The 13,356-nt window shown below is 39.4% G+C and overlaps 3 protein-coding genes and 1 pseudogene across 3 annotated transcripts; 3 read left to right on the top strand and 1 right to left on the bottom strand.

Moving 5' to 3' along the window:
- LOC129733264 (trypsin 3A1-like) lies at nucleotides 1-804 on the top strand. The gene has a single exon (XM_055695006.1). The coding sequence runs from the start codon at nucleotides 10-12 to the stop codon at nucleotides 802-804; it is 795 nt and encodes a 264-aa protein (XP_055550981.1). The 5' UTR covers nucleotides 1-9.
- An 8,471-nt stretch (nucleotides 805-9,275) lies between these two features.
- LOC129729709 (trypsin-7-like) lies at nucleotides 9,276-10,238 on the bottom strand (annotated as a pseudogene).
- On the top strand, nucleotides 10,187-11,242 carry LOC129729708 (trypsin 5G1-like). The gene is made up of 2 exons (XM_055688472.1): nucleotides 10,187-10,827; nucleotides 10,987-11,242. The coding sequence occupies exons 1-2, from the start codon at nucleotides 10,413-10,415 to the stop codon at nucleotides 11,160-11,162; spliced, it is 591 nt and encodes a 196-aa protein (XP_055544447.1). The 5' UTR covers nucleotides 10,187-10,412; the 3' UTR covers nucleotides 11,163-11,242.
- A 433-nt stretch (nucleotides 11,243-11,675) lies between these two features.
- On the top strand, nucleotides 11,676-12,576 carry LOC129729707 (trypsin-4-like). Its single transcript, XM_055688470.1, has one exon. It carries the CDS (start codon nucleotides 11,701-11,703, stop codon nucleotides 12,484-12,486), a length of 786 nt encoding a protein of 261 aa, XP_055544445.1. The 5' UTR covers nucleotides 11,676-11,700; the 3' UTR covers nucleotides 12,487-12,576.
- Nucleotides 12,577-13,356: the final 780 nt, after the last annotated feature.

Raw genomic sequence — 13,356 nt, 5'->3', positions numbered from 1 at the left:
TTTAAGCAGATGACCAACGCAGGGCTATCGATTCAACGAATAAAATGGGACGATTGTTTGCTGCTACTATCCCTTTGTCTTATGGTACAAATTTCTGTGGCCCTCAACCCGAGCAGAATTATCGGCGGAAAGCTGGATACAATAGAAAATAATCCCTGGTTGATATCGATCGCCGTTGAAGAATTTGGTGGCCATTTTTGCGGGGGTTCATTAATTACACCTTCATGGGTGTTAACAGCGGCGCACTGTTTAGTCGAGGTTACCGATACAAGAAGTCTCCTGTTACGGGCTGGTTCTGACCACAAGAATTACGGGGGAGAAATACGAAAGGTGAGGCAGAAGATAACACATCCCGATTTTCAACGGTATTATCCGATGGATTACGACTATGGCCTTATGGAGACACGTAGGCCATTCGTGTTAGGTCCTAAAATAGCCATTATCCAACTGGCTGGTATTGACGACTCTCTGCGTATTAACCAGGACTGTAAAATAGCCGGTTGGGGTGTAACGAACAATCCGGCGCAAATTCACCGACCACTGAAAAGTGCCATCGTAAAAGTAGGAAAACTCGAAGACTGTAGAGCGAAATACGTGCCTGACATTATAACGAACAACATGGTTTGCGCTGGGGGCAATGGCAATGACGCCTGTCAGGGTGACTCTGGTGGTCCGATCATTTGCGGCGGCAAGCAATTCGGAGTCGTTTCCTGGGGAAGACAGTGTGGTGTAATAGATTATTATGTAATTTACGCCAGTGTAACAGTAATTCGAAGGTGGATTTTCGATTATGTCGGTGTTTGACATTAATATTATAAATTCTAATTTCAAATATTGATCTATCAAATCATTTTCATTGGATGACGACCAACGGGAACTCTGTGAGTGCCAGTTAAATTTACCCCTCTTCAAGGACGACGTCGACGCCGACTGCCGATAATTTTGGATATTGTGCGGTTGTCGCATGACAAAGAGTTTCTCATCAGAAAACATGGACAGTCCTGATCCAGGAGCATATCCAGGTCAGTGCTTCGTCGAAAGATCTTATGCTAGTTTCTTATGGTGATATTTCGAAAAAAAAAATTAAAGAGCGCTTTGATAAGATTAAATCTGACTTTATCAAAAGATAAAAATTGTAAGTACAAGGGTCTAACGAGAGGGTAAAGGACTTTGTGCTTGCGGTAAAACTGCAACCGAGTTCTGTTCTTTTGGTGATTTTCGGGAAATGGCTATCCGGTCATGGGAGTTGCCGACGGCAAACGAGGACAATCTCAGTTTGGCAATGGCAGAGAAGATGATTGTCAACTGGAAGTTGGCTAATTCTCGGGCTAGAATAATCATTTTTTTACTTTTATGGCGACAGATCGTTAAGATCCTATTGCGAATCCAGAATACGTCTCCACAAAACTCGGTCTTGGGCTGCTACTCTCCAGTCTCCCCTAACACCCGCTGCTCTGGCATCCTCGTCAGCACACATCCAGCGCGTGCGCGGTCTGCTTCGAAGTCGTCGGCCTCTATCCGGTTCTCTGCTAAATATTATCTTTGCCGGTCGCTCATCCGCCATCCGTGCTACATGGCCAGCCCACTGTAACCTGCCGTGTTTCACCAGTGTTGTAATAGCCGATGGTTTACACAACATATATACTAAAATATTTATTTAATTTGAAAGGTAAGTAGGTGAAACGCGGCGTGGATTGTACTATATGCGACTCGTAAATGTCTTTCTGTGGTGTCGACTGACCAGTGCCTTAGAATATCAATGTTTATTGATGAGTAGATGAATTGAATTAATCTCAGTGTCACCACATTTATTCTCTGATGCAACTCAGTAACCTATGTTCATTGCGACGATGCATGAATATCGTTTCTCATATTCAATGACAGAACAGTGGAATGAATATCAAAGGCCTTGTAATGATATTCAGAGAAGCTTCGGTGATTATCAATTCAAGTAGTGCAAATCTGTTCAGATGCTGTACACTGCCCAGTACAGTATAAATGATCGAATAAGGTTAATTTTCATAACCACGTTATTAAGATGAACGGTGTGGTCTTAAATTGGTCTGATCAAGTTAAATACTTAGGGCTTATTTATGATAAGAATCTTACTTTCAAGGAGCACATTGAAAATATCCAGTCAAAGTGCAATAAGTACATCAAATGTTTATATCCTCTTATCAACAGGAATTTTAGACTTTGTCTCAAGAATAAACTGGTTATTTACAAACAAATTTTTAGGCCAGCAATGTTATATGCAGTTCCCATCTGGACAAGTTGTTGTGCAACCAGGAAGAAAACACTTCAAAGGATTCAGAATAAACTTTTGAAAATGATTTTGAAGCGTCCTCCCTGGTTTAGCACGAACGAGCTACATAGGCTCACCAATGTAGAAACATTAGAAAATATGTCAAGCCAAATTATCAACAAATTCCGACAAAAATCGTTGCAATCCTCAATTGCAACGATTAGCTCACTTTATAATCAGTAACATAGGTTTAAGTTTATATTAAGTTTCGTTTTATCCCTTTTTTTTTCTTGACAAGTAGGTTAAATAATTTTCCTACAATTACATTATCTTAACTGCGAAAGCTCATAACATTCAATAATACTAAAGAGCGTACAAATATATATAATAGTGTTGAAATGTCACCATATGTGGCAGAACACACAATACTAATTCTGAATAGATATTTTAGTACATAAATAGATCATTACAAACTCCCCCCCCCCCTATAAAAAAAGGTTAATTTTGATTTTCACTATTTTGATATGATTTTCATTTTTGACGATCAAAATATCAACACGAGTAGGGTAACGACCCCAGAATTCGCGCACTTTATCAGACTTTTACGTTGAAACACAAAAAATCGTTGGCATTAGTTAATTTCAAATTCTTTAAAGCAAATATAATTACTCGAATGGGTTCATATTTCATAGCATTAAGCTTTTCTAGCGGGAAGAGAACCAATTCGTAGTAAAAAAGTTCATTTTTGCTGCCATGCTGAAGAACCACAATTCGCCCCATTCTATCCTATATTCGCCCACCCTGAGACCCAGTTTTCGCCTTCCTATAATTTAATACGAAATTGTTGAAAACCAACTTAATTTTAAAGATTATGTTATGTACCCTATAATACTGTTACAAAGGAACTTATTACATTAATTATTTTCCTACAATCAGCAGGTGAAGTGATCAAGGGCAGGAAAGTAAAATATGACTACAACACAAAAAAAGTTCTCAAAAATTCATTGATTAAATTAGTTGCTTAGTTCTTCTGTGAAAGGACTGATTGTTTTCGCTTAGTTACAAGTTTTTTCTTACTGTTCTTTTCTGCTTGAGTCTTCTTTTTGAGTTCGTTGTCCATCTTGCGTTGCAAACGAGCAATTTTTCTGTTTTCTTTCTCTACCTCAAGTATCTTTTTTTCTTCCTCCTTCTGTTTAAATTCATTCAAAAATTCATCCGATGTCAAAACATGGTAGCGCTTAGATTTGTATTCCCGTTTACGGTCGCATTTTGGGATCGATGGTAATGTCAAAATATCTTCCAATGTTGGTTTAGAAGTATCTGGAGTCTCATCTCTGGACAGTTCAAAGGATTCTATCAGTACATTGGAATCGGTTGCTTGAGTTGCTATTGTGGCTTCTTCACCAGTTTCCACTTCATCAGTAAGCTCAACTAAGCGAATGAGATCTGGCGAATATTCATGAATAATGCGATATATTTCAAAAAGTGACTCATCATCGTGGTTGTCAAAGGAAACAAAATCGCTTCTAAACTTCTTAATCCTGTGTTGACCAATGACAGTAGCACATTGTTCGAGGGAACGTTTTAGACTTGAAATTTCTTGCCTCGTTGAGACTTCAATTGCACAAACTGACTGTTGATCGGTTGACACAGTGTTCTCATCGTATGTGGTCGATCCTCCCAAGCATTTGGAAAAATCGATTGCATCTTTATTCCAAGGATACAACCCAGAAGCTCTGAAACCGCTTTTAATACTCTGTATTGTCAACGAACGACGCAGACAGTTTTGTAAAACCACGGCAAAGTTTCTCAATGTTACTGCTTCGTATGGATTATCCTTTCTGAACTGTGCAACCGCTTTCGGCCACCCATTCTTCAATGGTTTAAACGCTGACACATCAGCAGGTTGCATCAGTCTGGTTGCATTAGGAAACAACGCAACTAGAATAATGCCTAACTCTCGACACAATTCTGACGTTTTCAAATTTATATGACTGCTGTGTCCATCTATAATAAAAAGCACAGGTTTCTTGATCTTCTTTCTTTCCAAATGTGGATTCAAAACATTCCGAATGTAATCTCGGAACACGTCAGCAGTCATCCAGCCATTATCAGATTTTGCAATTCCCCACGTCGAAGGAACTGATTGTGCAACTTCTCGCGGAACACTTTTATATGGATAGATAACAGTAGGAGGAACTGTTTCTCCAGAGGCATGGAAAGAAAACATCGTTGTTACGTTGACTTTACTGCTGGACCGTTCAATATCATAAACATTTCGACTTCCCCGTTGCGCTAAAACTGCTTTCGTCTTGGGGTTCAGCTGAAAACTGGTCTCATCGCCATTTATGATTCTCGTGGGATCTTCAAGAATTTCCATCATGTTTCTCTGCTTAAGATAGAACTCAACTTTGCCGAACCATGCTTTTATGTCTGACGGGGAAACTTTTGCACTGGCATTTGTCACGAATTCAGGGGTTCTCAGAGAAATACCCGGATGACGATTCAAAAACAGACGTAACCATTTTTTACCTGCGAATAAAATTATTGTTTCAAATACCACTCAGAACAATGAAAGCGCTTAACAAACTCGGTCGGTTGTTGTTGAACGGACTTGGTCGTGGATTGGCGTCCAAGAACTGTTTGACACTGTCCGCTAGCTTTTCTTTGGTAATAGGTATACCTCTCTGCAGCATGTCAACGATCCAGCCTTCAAACATACTTTCTTCCTCCATAGTTAGTGTCATCCGGCCGGAACGAAAAACAGTCTGTTCCTTTTTTTTTTCAATATCGACCGAATTGTTGATCTTGGCACACCATAAAGCCGGCAGCTTCATTAACACCAATTTCTTTATTGCGTACTCTCAAAACTGCAGTAGATGCAGCTTCCTCCGAGTATGCACTTCGATATTTTGCTGATTGTTGGTGTTGCTGTTGAAATTAAAGAGTGTTAATAGTTGCACAGAAGTAACATAAAAGCATTTTTTACCATTTTAAGGCGATGCGAAGTGTTGATTAACTGATAAACACACCATTAGAACTATTTACTGCACATAAACACTTTGTTTTGCACACCTGACTTGCGCTTGACAGCAGCGGGCGAAAACTGGTTCAAACAGAAAATTCAAACCAGTGAACTAGATTTCGAACCAGGCGAATTCTAGCGCTCGTGTGATTTGGGCTACCCACATTTCGCCCAGTTAATTTGGGTCACTTTTCAGTCCGAAAAACGACAGAATACCAAAAAAATCATCTCAATTGTCAACTACAAGTCAAAGTTGATCGAGTTGATAGGAAAAAATTGAAACTAAATGTGACTTTGTACCACTTTACCTTCGATTCATTTTTAGGTTCCATATGCATAATTAGAAAACATATGTAGTCAAAATGACACCAAGTTTTGAAACTGTGTTTAAACATAGAAAATGCGATCAAAGATCAACTAAAACTGAGAATAAATTGGGATTTAGCATAATTTTATGATAAACCTGATAGGTTATAAATATAGTGGATATACATTGGTTTAAAATACGGTGGAACCAGTGAGTAGGCGAATTCTGGGGTATGGGCGAATTGTGGTGTTCTTACCCTATTAAAGTTTATCTTGTCGTTGTTCATCGGTTGTTTGGTACCACGAATATCAACTATGCGAAAACAATTTGAATATTCAAAAGATTAAAACAGTTCATTTTGACAGGTTGAGGATTGTTTTTTATCATCGATTGAATAATAAATCTAATATGGCAATAACGAAAAAAAATTGTCAATCTAGTTGCACTGCGCATAGCAGCGCATTCGCGCATGCGCTGGTTAACAGTTGTCATAGCAACATATTCGTGTTTGGCCTGGTCAACAGTTGTCAAAACCATTGGGAAACGTAGTGTTGTTTTGATTCTGCATTGCTCTGGAAAAACCTCCTGCCCCAGATCCAGAAAAAATCGAATTAAAGACTATCCAGCTGATTCCGGATCATACTGGTATTTTACCTCTTCGTTGTGGCGCTTGCTGACCCTTTCACATAAAACGGTCCCCATATAAAGGAGTGGCCAAAATTACTAATATGCGACTTTCATATTCAGGATGTTTAGAGCACATCGTTTTGTAGTTTTTGATCTATATTTTCATAATTTATCAATGAAATCTTGATACATACCTTTCTGAAGTTTTTCTGAATATGTTGGTATATATAGAATCCAAATATAGCCGTTATGGTATATTTGCATACAATTAAAAGCTTATTATATTAGCTTCATAAAACTGAAAGAGTGATTGATTTTACCCCTACAGAGTCTACCGTAGGCCAGGTAGAAAATATTCGAAATTTTCCTGATTTTGACCTTCAAAAACATTAAATGTAAGCACGTGTAAGCACAGTTCTTGATAGTGTTCCTGAAAGCCCTGCTTGTGCTCTTCAAGAATCAATGTTAAAAGTTTGCGGAAAATTTGCGTTTTTGTAGAAAAAGATGATTAAAAGTTTTCTATTTTTTATGTAAGTTTTGAATTTTTGGGTGATTTATCAACGAAGTTCAAAACACATCGAGGAAACGTCAAATTAGTAGAATTATTCGTTTATATACCCTGACGATTTTTTTCATTGTTTCGAAAAATAATAACATTTGTTTCAATTCACGTGGTTTATGGACAGCTCCTTGTCACAACAACACTTTTCTCAAATGACAAATCAAATAGAAAATTAACAATTTGACACCAAAAATTAATTTTGGCCGAAAATCTTAATTTCCGACCATTGTGCCTTTGTTGTGGAGCATTTTATACACGCATCAGCGCATTTTGCCCCAAATGGAACTGAAAACAAAATTCCTAGCGTGGTTGGTAACGTTTCCGCCAACCACGCACGACGCCTGGGTTCGAATCCCACCGCCGACATAGGTGTCGATGGTTGTGAGATGGCGTGATCCACTCACAACCAACCCAACTGGTCTAGATTCAATCCTAGCCGACACCGGGAGATTTTCTGAGGTGAAAAATCTCTGGAATCACGCCTTCCATCGCATGAGGAAGTAAAACCGTTGGCGCCGGTCCGTTAATCAACGGGTCGTGAGTTAGGGTCCTGGGTGGGGTCGCCTCCCCGGGCGTCGGTGATTGGCACAAAAACAGTGGCGGTACTAGACCGACGGAAAATAAGCGCGAATAAAAAAAAAATTCCGATGACCTTTTTTAATTTCACGATCTCGACGTATTTCAATGATTTTTAGGAGTCTGAATGAACGTATTTGAAAAACGTAGTTGAAAAACTGGTTTATCTTCAATCTACACCTAAAATAATCTTCACGTTATAATTACCGGAAAAGTTATGTGAATATTTTCCACTGTCATTTTCACGTAGATTTTACGTGATTGTCATTTGAGTTCATCATGATCTGGTGAGATGATTTATCCTGTGAATATTAATCAGTAAACACATGCGTTTCATGTGATTTTCACGTAGAATTTAACTACCGGTAAAGTGAAAAGCATTTGATTAACGGGTAGCTACTACGTTTTATAAAACGTATAAATTTCGATTGTGGTTTCCCAAATTCTTTAGGAGAAATTAGATTTCAGAATTTTTCGAAATATGTTGCTAGATAAATCGCACGGGCATGCAAAATATCCAATTCGAAAATGGATTGAACAACATAAAAACTGACAAATATTAAAACATTCACCGTCGAAAATTACTGTTAACTGCTATTGTTTATGTTCAGGTAACTCCTGGATCTTTGAACTGAATCTGTGCAAAATCTGTAAGCTAAAGATTCCATGTCGAATTCTTATGGTTTTTCTAAATCTCACTCATTGGCAAGCCATCGATGAAACCAATTTTATGTTCAGAGACCGAATTACACAACAGCTTCGCCATTTAGATTCTTGTATATTTTCGCACAGAGAGTTCATTCTGTTTGACGTTGCCAAGTTCACGTAGATACTACGTGATAAAACATGTGTATGTGATTTTCACGTAGATGTTATGTTTGTCACATAAATCATGAAAATTGACAGAAAATTAATAAGTACGGGAAATTTCACGTAACAATAACGTGAAAAATATTTTAAGTGTAGTGTATTTTGTGAATTAGGATCTGCATTGACGAGTTCCTAATGCCGGATTCCTTTGAACGTGTTCATATTGCCCCCAGTTCTCCTATTCATTTTGTAAGAGACTATCCGTAAACAAATCACACAACTCGGGCAGGAATAAATTAACTTTCAAGTCAACGGAAGAAAATAAAAATTTCACAGTCAATGCAAGAATTTTGACAACATATTGTTGGCCTCATTTTCCAACTTCCTACTTACACGGTATAAAGTGCACTAATACATGCACGATTGGAAAGGTCTATAGAGCTCTCCAAGCAAGATCTCACGAACATTAGCGCCAATGCAATCTAAGATAGTGTGCGTATAATTCATCTCTGTTTATTTATTTTTTGTTCGAGACTCTTACAGCTAACAAAAAATTGTTACAGCTAACAAAGAAAACTATCTCACTAACACTAATGCACCACACCAATACAGAATCAAATGGAGAACTCTATGGTCGACTTCGAATTTTCAAGAACACAAGACTTGTGCATGTTTTCAGACCGAAATTCATATTGAGTTTCGTAATGATAAAGTTAAATGTTAGTTTTGCGTTGAAGTTGGCAACTGAATAGACTGCGACATCAGGGAGTGACAGCGAATTTATTTTTCGATCCGGGAATATCTGGAAAATTTGAAAAACAATCAATCAATTTTTCGGTTCTTTAGCGCTAAAACGGTTTTTTTATTTCGACATAAGAGGTTCCCCACCCTCCGTAAGCTATTCGGGCTCTGTTTTGACGTGCGTCAGTTCTCATTGCTGATATTATTCCTCACCGTGAGAAAAGACGCAGTTCGCACTGCGCCGCATTCAGCATAGCAGGGGCCGTAGAGTTAGAAACAAACGACTATTTTGAAGGACCTGACACTGATATTTCTTTTTAATACATTATTAAATTGCAGTACATTATTCTTGATTCAATTTCAACATATAGTATTCGCATGTTAAACCACTTCATAACCTTTATATTAGAACATTTTGTTTGAAAGAATCAGTTGAACATAATTTTATTCAGAGATTTTCCGAAAACTGCTTCTCCTGAAAAATTTGCTCGATGGCACATAGACCACTCTGTTCCGCAACGGCTCATATAAAAGTGATCTATGAAAAATTAAAAAATAATCCACCGAACCATCAAACGCCAACATGATCGAAAATCCATTTCCGGGCCACTGCAACACTAGCGTAAATTCCATAATAATCTGCTGCACCACAGTCTCGTCCCCAAGAAATAACTCCATATTGTTTTCCAGCGCAAACTATCGGACCGCCAGAGTCACCCTGACAGGCGTCATTGCCGTTGCCTCCAGCGCAGAACATATTGTTCGTTATTACATCTGGCAGGTATTTCGCTCTACAGTCTTCAAGTTTCCCTATTTGTACGACGGCCCGTTTGAGCGATCCGTGAATCTCCTCGGGGTTGTTCGTTTCCCCCCAACCGGCAATTTCACATTTTTCACCAACGTGCAAAATATCTTCAGAGCTGGCTAGTTGGGTAACAAAAAAGGCTTTCCTGTTTCTATAAGCCCGTAGTCGAAGTCTACTGGACAATTCTGATTATAATCGGGGTGTATCATCATTTGCTTTACTGTCCGTATTTCTCCGGAATCTCTAAAGCCAGATCCAGCTTGCAACAGGAGGTACGTCTTATCAGAAATATTGACCAAACAGTGCGCCGCTGTTAACACCCACGAAGGTGTAATCAATGAACCCCCGCAAATATGGCCATCCATTTCTTCGCTAATAATCGATAACAACCAGGGAACGTTTTCTATAATATCCAGCTTTCCACCGACAATTTTATTCGCCACAGTTATTTGAATCATTAGGTATAAGAACAATACCAACAGAGAACCGCACCATTTTATCCGTTGATTCGAAAGGTTTGCGTTGGTCATTTGTTTGAGATAGATTTAAATTGTATTATACTTGCTCTACAGGAACTTATCTAATAAAAGTCTTTTGAAATTCTTATCATTCGTTTGCACAATGCGCATCTGATTTTCAATTTGTGCTGCCTAAGCCGTGTCAATTTCTGTGGTGAACAACGCTTTAGTAAATCACACACCACAAAACCTCAGAATGTTTCACTTAGCGTTAGTTGTAGTGGCCAGTTTAGAACTGATACAACCAACCAAATGTATCGTTGGAGGATACAAAAATTCGGTTATTTCAGTGCCTTGGATAGTTTCGCTTTCAACGAATCATTCGGGTCCGTTCTGTGGAGGAGTTCTGTTGGACCAGTGCAGGATACTAACAACAGCTTTCTGCCTGAGCAACGGTATCAAGCCGAGTGACATTCTAGTACGGTTAGGTTCGGATTATGCCAATGGAGGTGGAAAGACCTCAACCATTGAAACGGTCCACATACACCCTGAGTTCGATGCCACCACTAAAAATTACAACTTTGCAGTGCTTGAGATGAGTGAAAGCTTTGGTAAATCGTTGGCGATTTCTTCGATAAAATTTAGGGATTCTTCTAAACCTCCATACATTGGTAAGAGTTGTTTGATATCCGGGTACGGTTGGACAGCTCCCAACAGTGGTCAGAAGGCTGACTACAGGTTGCGTAGCGCCAAGGTGTCGATTTTAAATAAGGACGTTTGCTCGCAAAGATTATATCCGTTGGTGATTACCGAAACTATGCTCTGCGCAGGCACTCCACAACGGGAAGGCTGCGTCGGTGATGCCGGAGGACCGCTAACCTGTGATGGTCAGCTTGTCGGTATCATTTCCTGGAGCAGAGGATGTGCGCAAGGCGAGGGAATTGGAGTTTACGCGGATCCAACCGCCGTAAGAAATTGGCTCAGAAGAATTGCTGCGCCATTCTGAGTTTGGCGAGTTTTCTTTTTGACGATGTATTACAATGATTGAAATGTGGTATGAGAAATAAATAATTGCAAAAAACGTAATCCATTCATTATTCCACGTTGGAGTCAGGTTTGTAAACAGTCAATACTTTTGTTTGGCTCGATTCGTTAGTGTGTGTAGACCGTGGGCTTTCGACCTGTCGACTCTTGCACAGAAAACGAGCAGTGGTGATGTTATTTCTTTTTTGTTCTGTCTACTCTTGATTCCATTGATCAATTTTAATTAAGAAATATTATCTCAGCTGGGAACTACCCGCATTCCTCCTCAACATATGTACAATATTTTGCCGGGCAAATGATCGAAGCACTTCAACATGCATAAAAAATGGCTAGCAATGGCACGTGTACATGAAAAGTACCGTGAATAACCGCCAATCAAACATCGTTACAGTATAAACTTCAGAACTAATCCGATTAAGTACGTATCCTGTATAATAGTTGAAAAACCCTCTGCAAAAATGTTAGTCGAGTTGTAACTCGCTCTTAAAGCTTAAGAAAACATGAAACAGTTCACGAAAGTATCACTTGGTTGTCTATTTAGTTACTTCCTGGTAGTAAATTCCGAGGATCCTAGCCTAGAATATCTTTCCAGCGGACGCATCGTCGGCGGTTATAACGACTTTATCGAATACACTCCGTACTTAGTGTCGATAGGCATCCAACCGATAGGACACATTTGCGGTGGATCGATAATTTCGGCCTCGTGGGTGCTAACAGCGGCTCACTGTATGACCAAGATGACACCAGCAATACTTTCCGTACGAGCTGGATCTACGTATCACAATCGCGGCGGAGAGGTTCGGGGTGTAAGCCGGATTATATCTCACGAGAACTTTGATTTATATTATAAAATGGATTACGATTTTGCGCTGCTCCAGCTGAGCAGTCCTCTCATTTTCGGAGAAACCGTTGCTGCAGCGCCACTTGCCGATTATACCCAATCGTTTTATAAAAACGATATGTGCAAGGCTTCTGGCTGGGGTGTGGAAAAATCGTCCGGCACGGAAGTTCCAGAGACGATAAAAAGTATTGACATACCTCTGGTTGATCAGGATACTTGTAGACAGCAATACCAACCAAAATATGTAATCACACAACGCATGATTTGTGCAGGAGCGAAAGGAAAAGATTCCTGCCAAGGAGACTCTGGTGGTCCATTGTTTTGCCAAGGGGTACTGCTGGGAGTCGTTTCCTTCGGAATTGGGTGTGCGACGGATCGCCATTCTGGCGTGTATTCTAATATTCCTGATGTGCGCAACTGGATCTGGAAGCACACCGGAGTGTAGGTTGGACACATTATGAGAAATAATTGTACGAATAAAATGAATTTGTAAAATAAATTTTATGGTAACTGTTGTTCTTCGTTACGCTTTGAATACAGTTTCGATTAGGTTTAAGAATGCATTTTTCAGTAAACAGGTGGTGCAGTGTGCCAAATTTATCCAATTTGAAAAATCTGAAAGGGCACCAAAGCAATTTTACCTTCACTTCTCTTATTTATTTATTTAACATCGCCGTCTTCGGTAAACATATCGCACAGACTGTAAACTTATTCTATAAAATATTCTAACAACTAAACTAATCTACTTGTGCAGTTTTAAAACGCTTCTAGCCACGTTAAAGTCGAATTTGTCGTACACTTCGTTGAACAAGCTAATACATTTGTACAAGGGATTGTTGTATCCATAGTTGGTTCTGTGGTAGCGGATAGCTAGTAGAGTATAGTTCCGGAAACGACGTAGAGGGATTTTTATTGGCATTTGCTCGAGTAACGCAGGACAGTCAATTACTCCTTGAAGCACATCAAAAACTAAGAGACACTGCACTCTATCATGTCTAAATGATAGCGTTAAGGGGTAAGGGGGAAACTTGACAGGGTCGTTCAAAGGGAGTGACCATAACGCAAACCGTACAAATTTCTTCAGCACGCATTCAACTGCAAGGTTTTGTCCGAGGCAGTGCAAGGACCAAACGTACTCCAGAATCCTGCGCATCAACGTGGAATAGCCCCGATATGGTCGTTGAAGTTGAGCTCTTCTTCTAAAAACACACCGAGATCGCAAATAGACGCGACACGTTGTAGCGCTTCCGTTCCCATACTGTACTGGTGATGAACTGGATTGGCTGAGTGAGTACAATATATAGTTTTGCATTTT

Source organism: Wyeomyia smithii, chromosome 3 (assembly GCF_029784165.1).
Source record: "Wyeomyia smithii strain HCP4-BCI-WySm-NY-G18 chromosome 3, ASM2978416v1, whole genome shotgun sequence".
NCBI classification, from domain to species: domain Eukaryota; kingdom Metazoa; phylum Arthropoda; class Insecta; order Diptera; family Culicidae; genus Wyeomyia; species Wyeomyia smithii.
This window is presented reverse-complemented; position numbering and strand designations above follow the sequence as displayed.

Excerpts from the sequence above, each read along its gene's own strand:
- LOC129733264 (XM_055695006.1), top strand. The coding sequence starts at position 10 with ATGACCAACGCAGGGCTATCGATTCAACGAATAAAATGGGACGATTGT.
- LOC129729708 (XM_055688472.1), top strand. The coding sequence starts at position 10,413 with ATGTTTCACTTAGCGTTAGTTGTAGTGGCCAGTTTAGAACTGATACAA. Across the intron at positions 10,828-10,986 it reads TTCTAAACCTCCATACATTG|GCACTCCACAACGGGAAGGC; the intron begins GTAAGAGTTGTT and ends TGCTCTGCGCAG.
- LOC129729707 (XM_055688470.1), top strand. The coding sequence starts at position 11,701 with ATGAAACAGTTCACGAAAGTATCACTTGGTTGTCTATTTAGTTACTTC.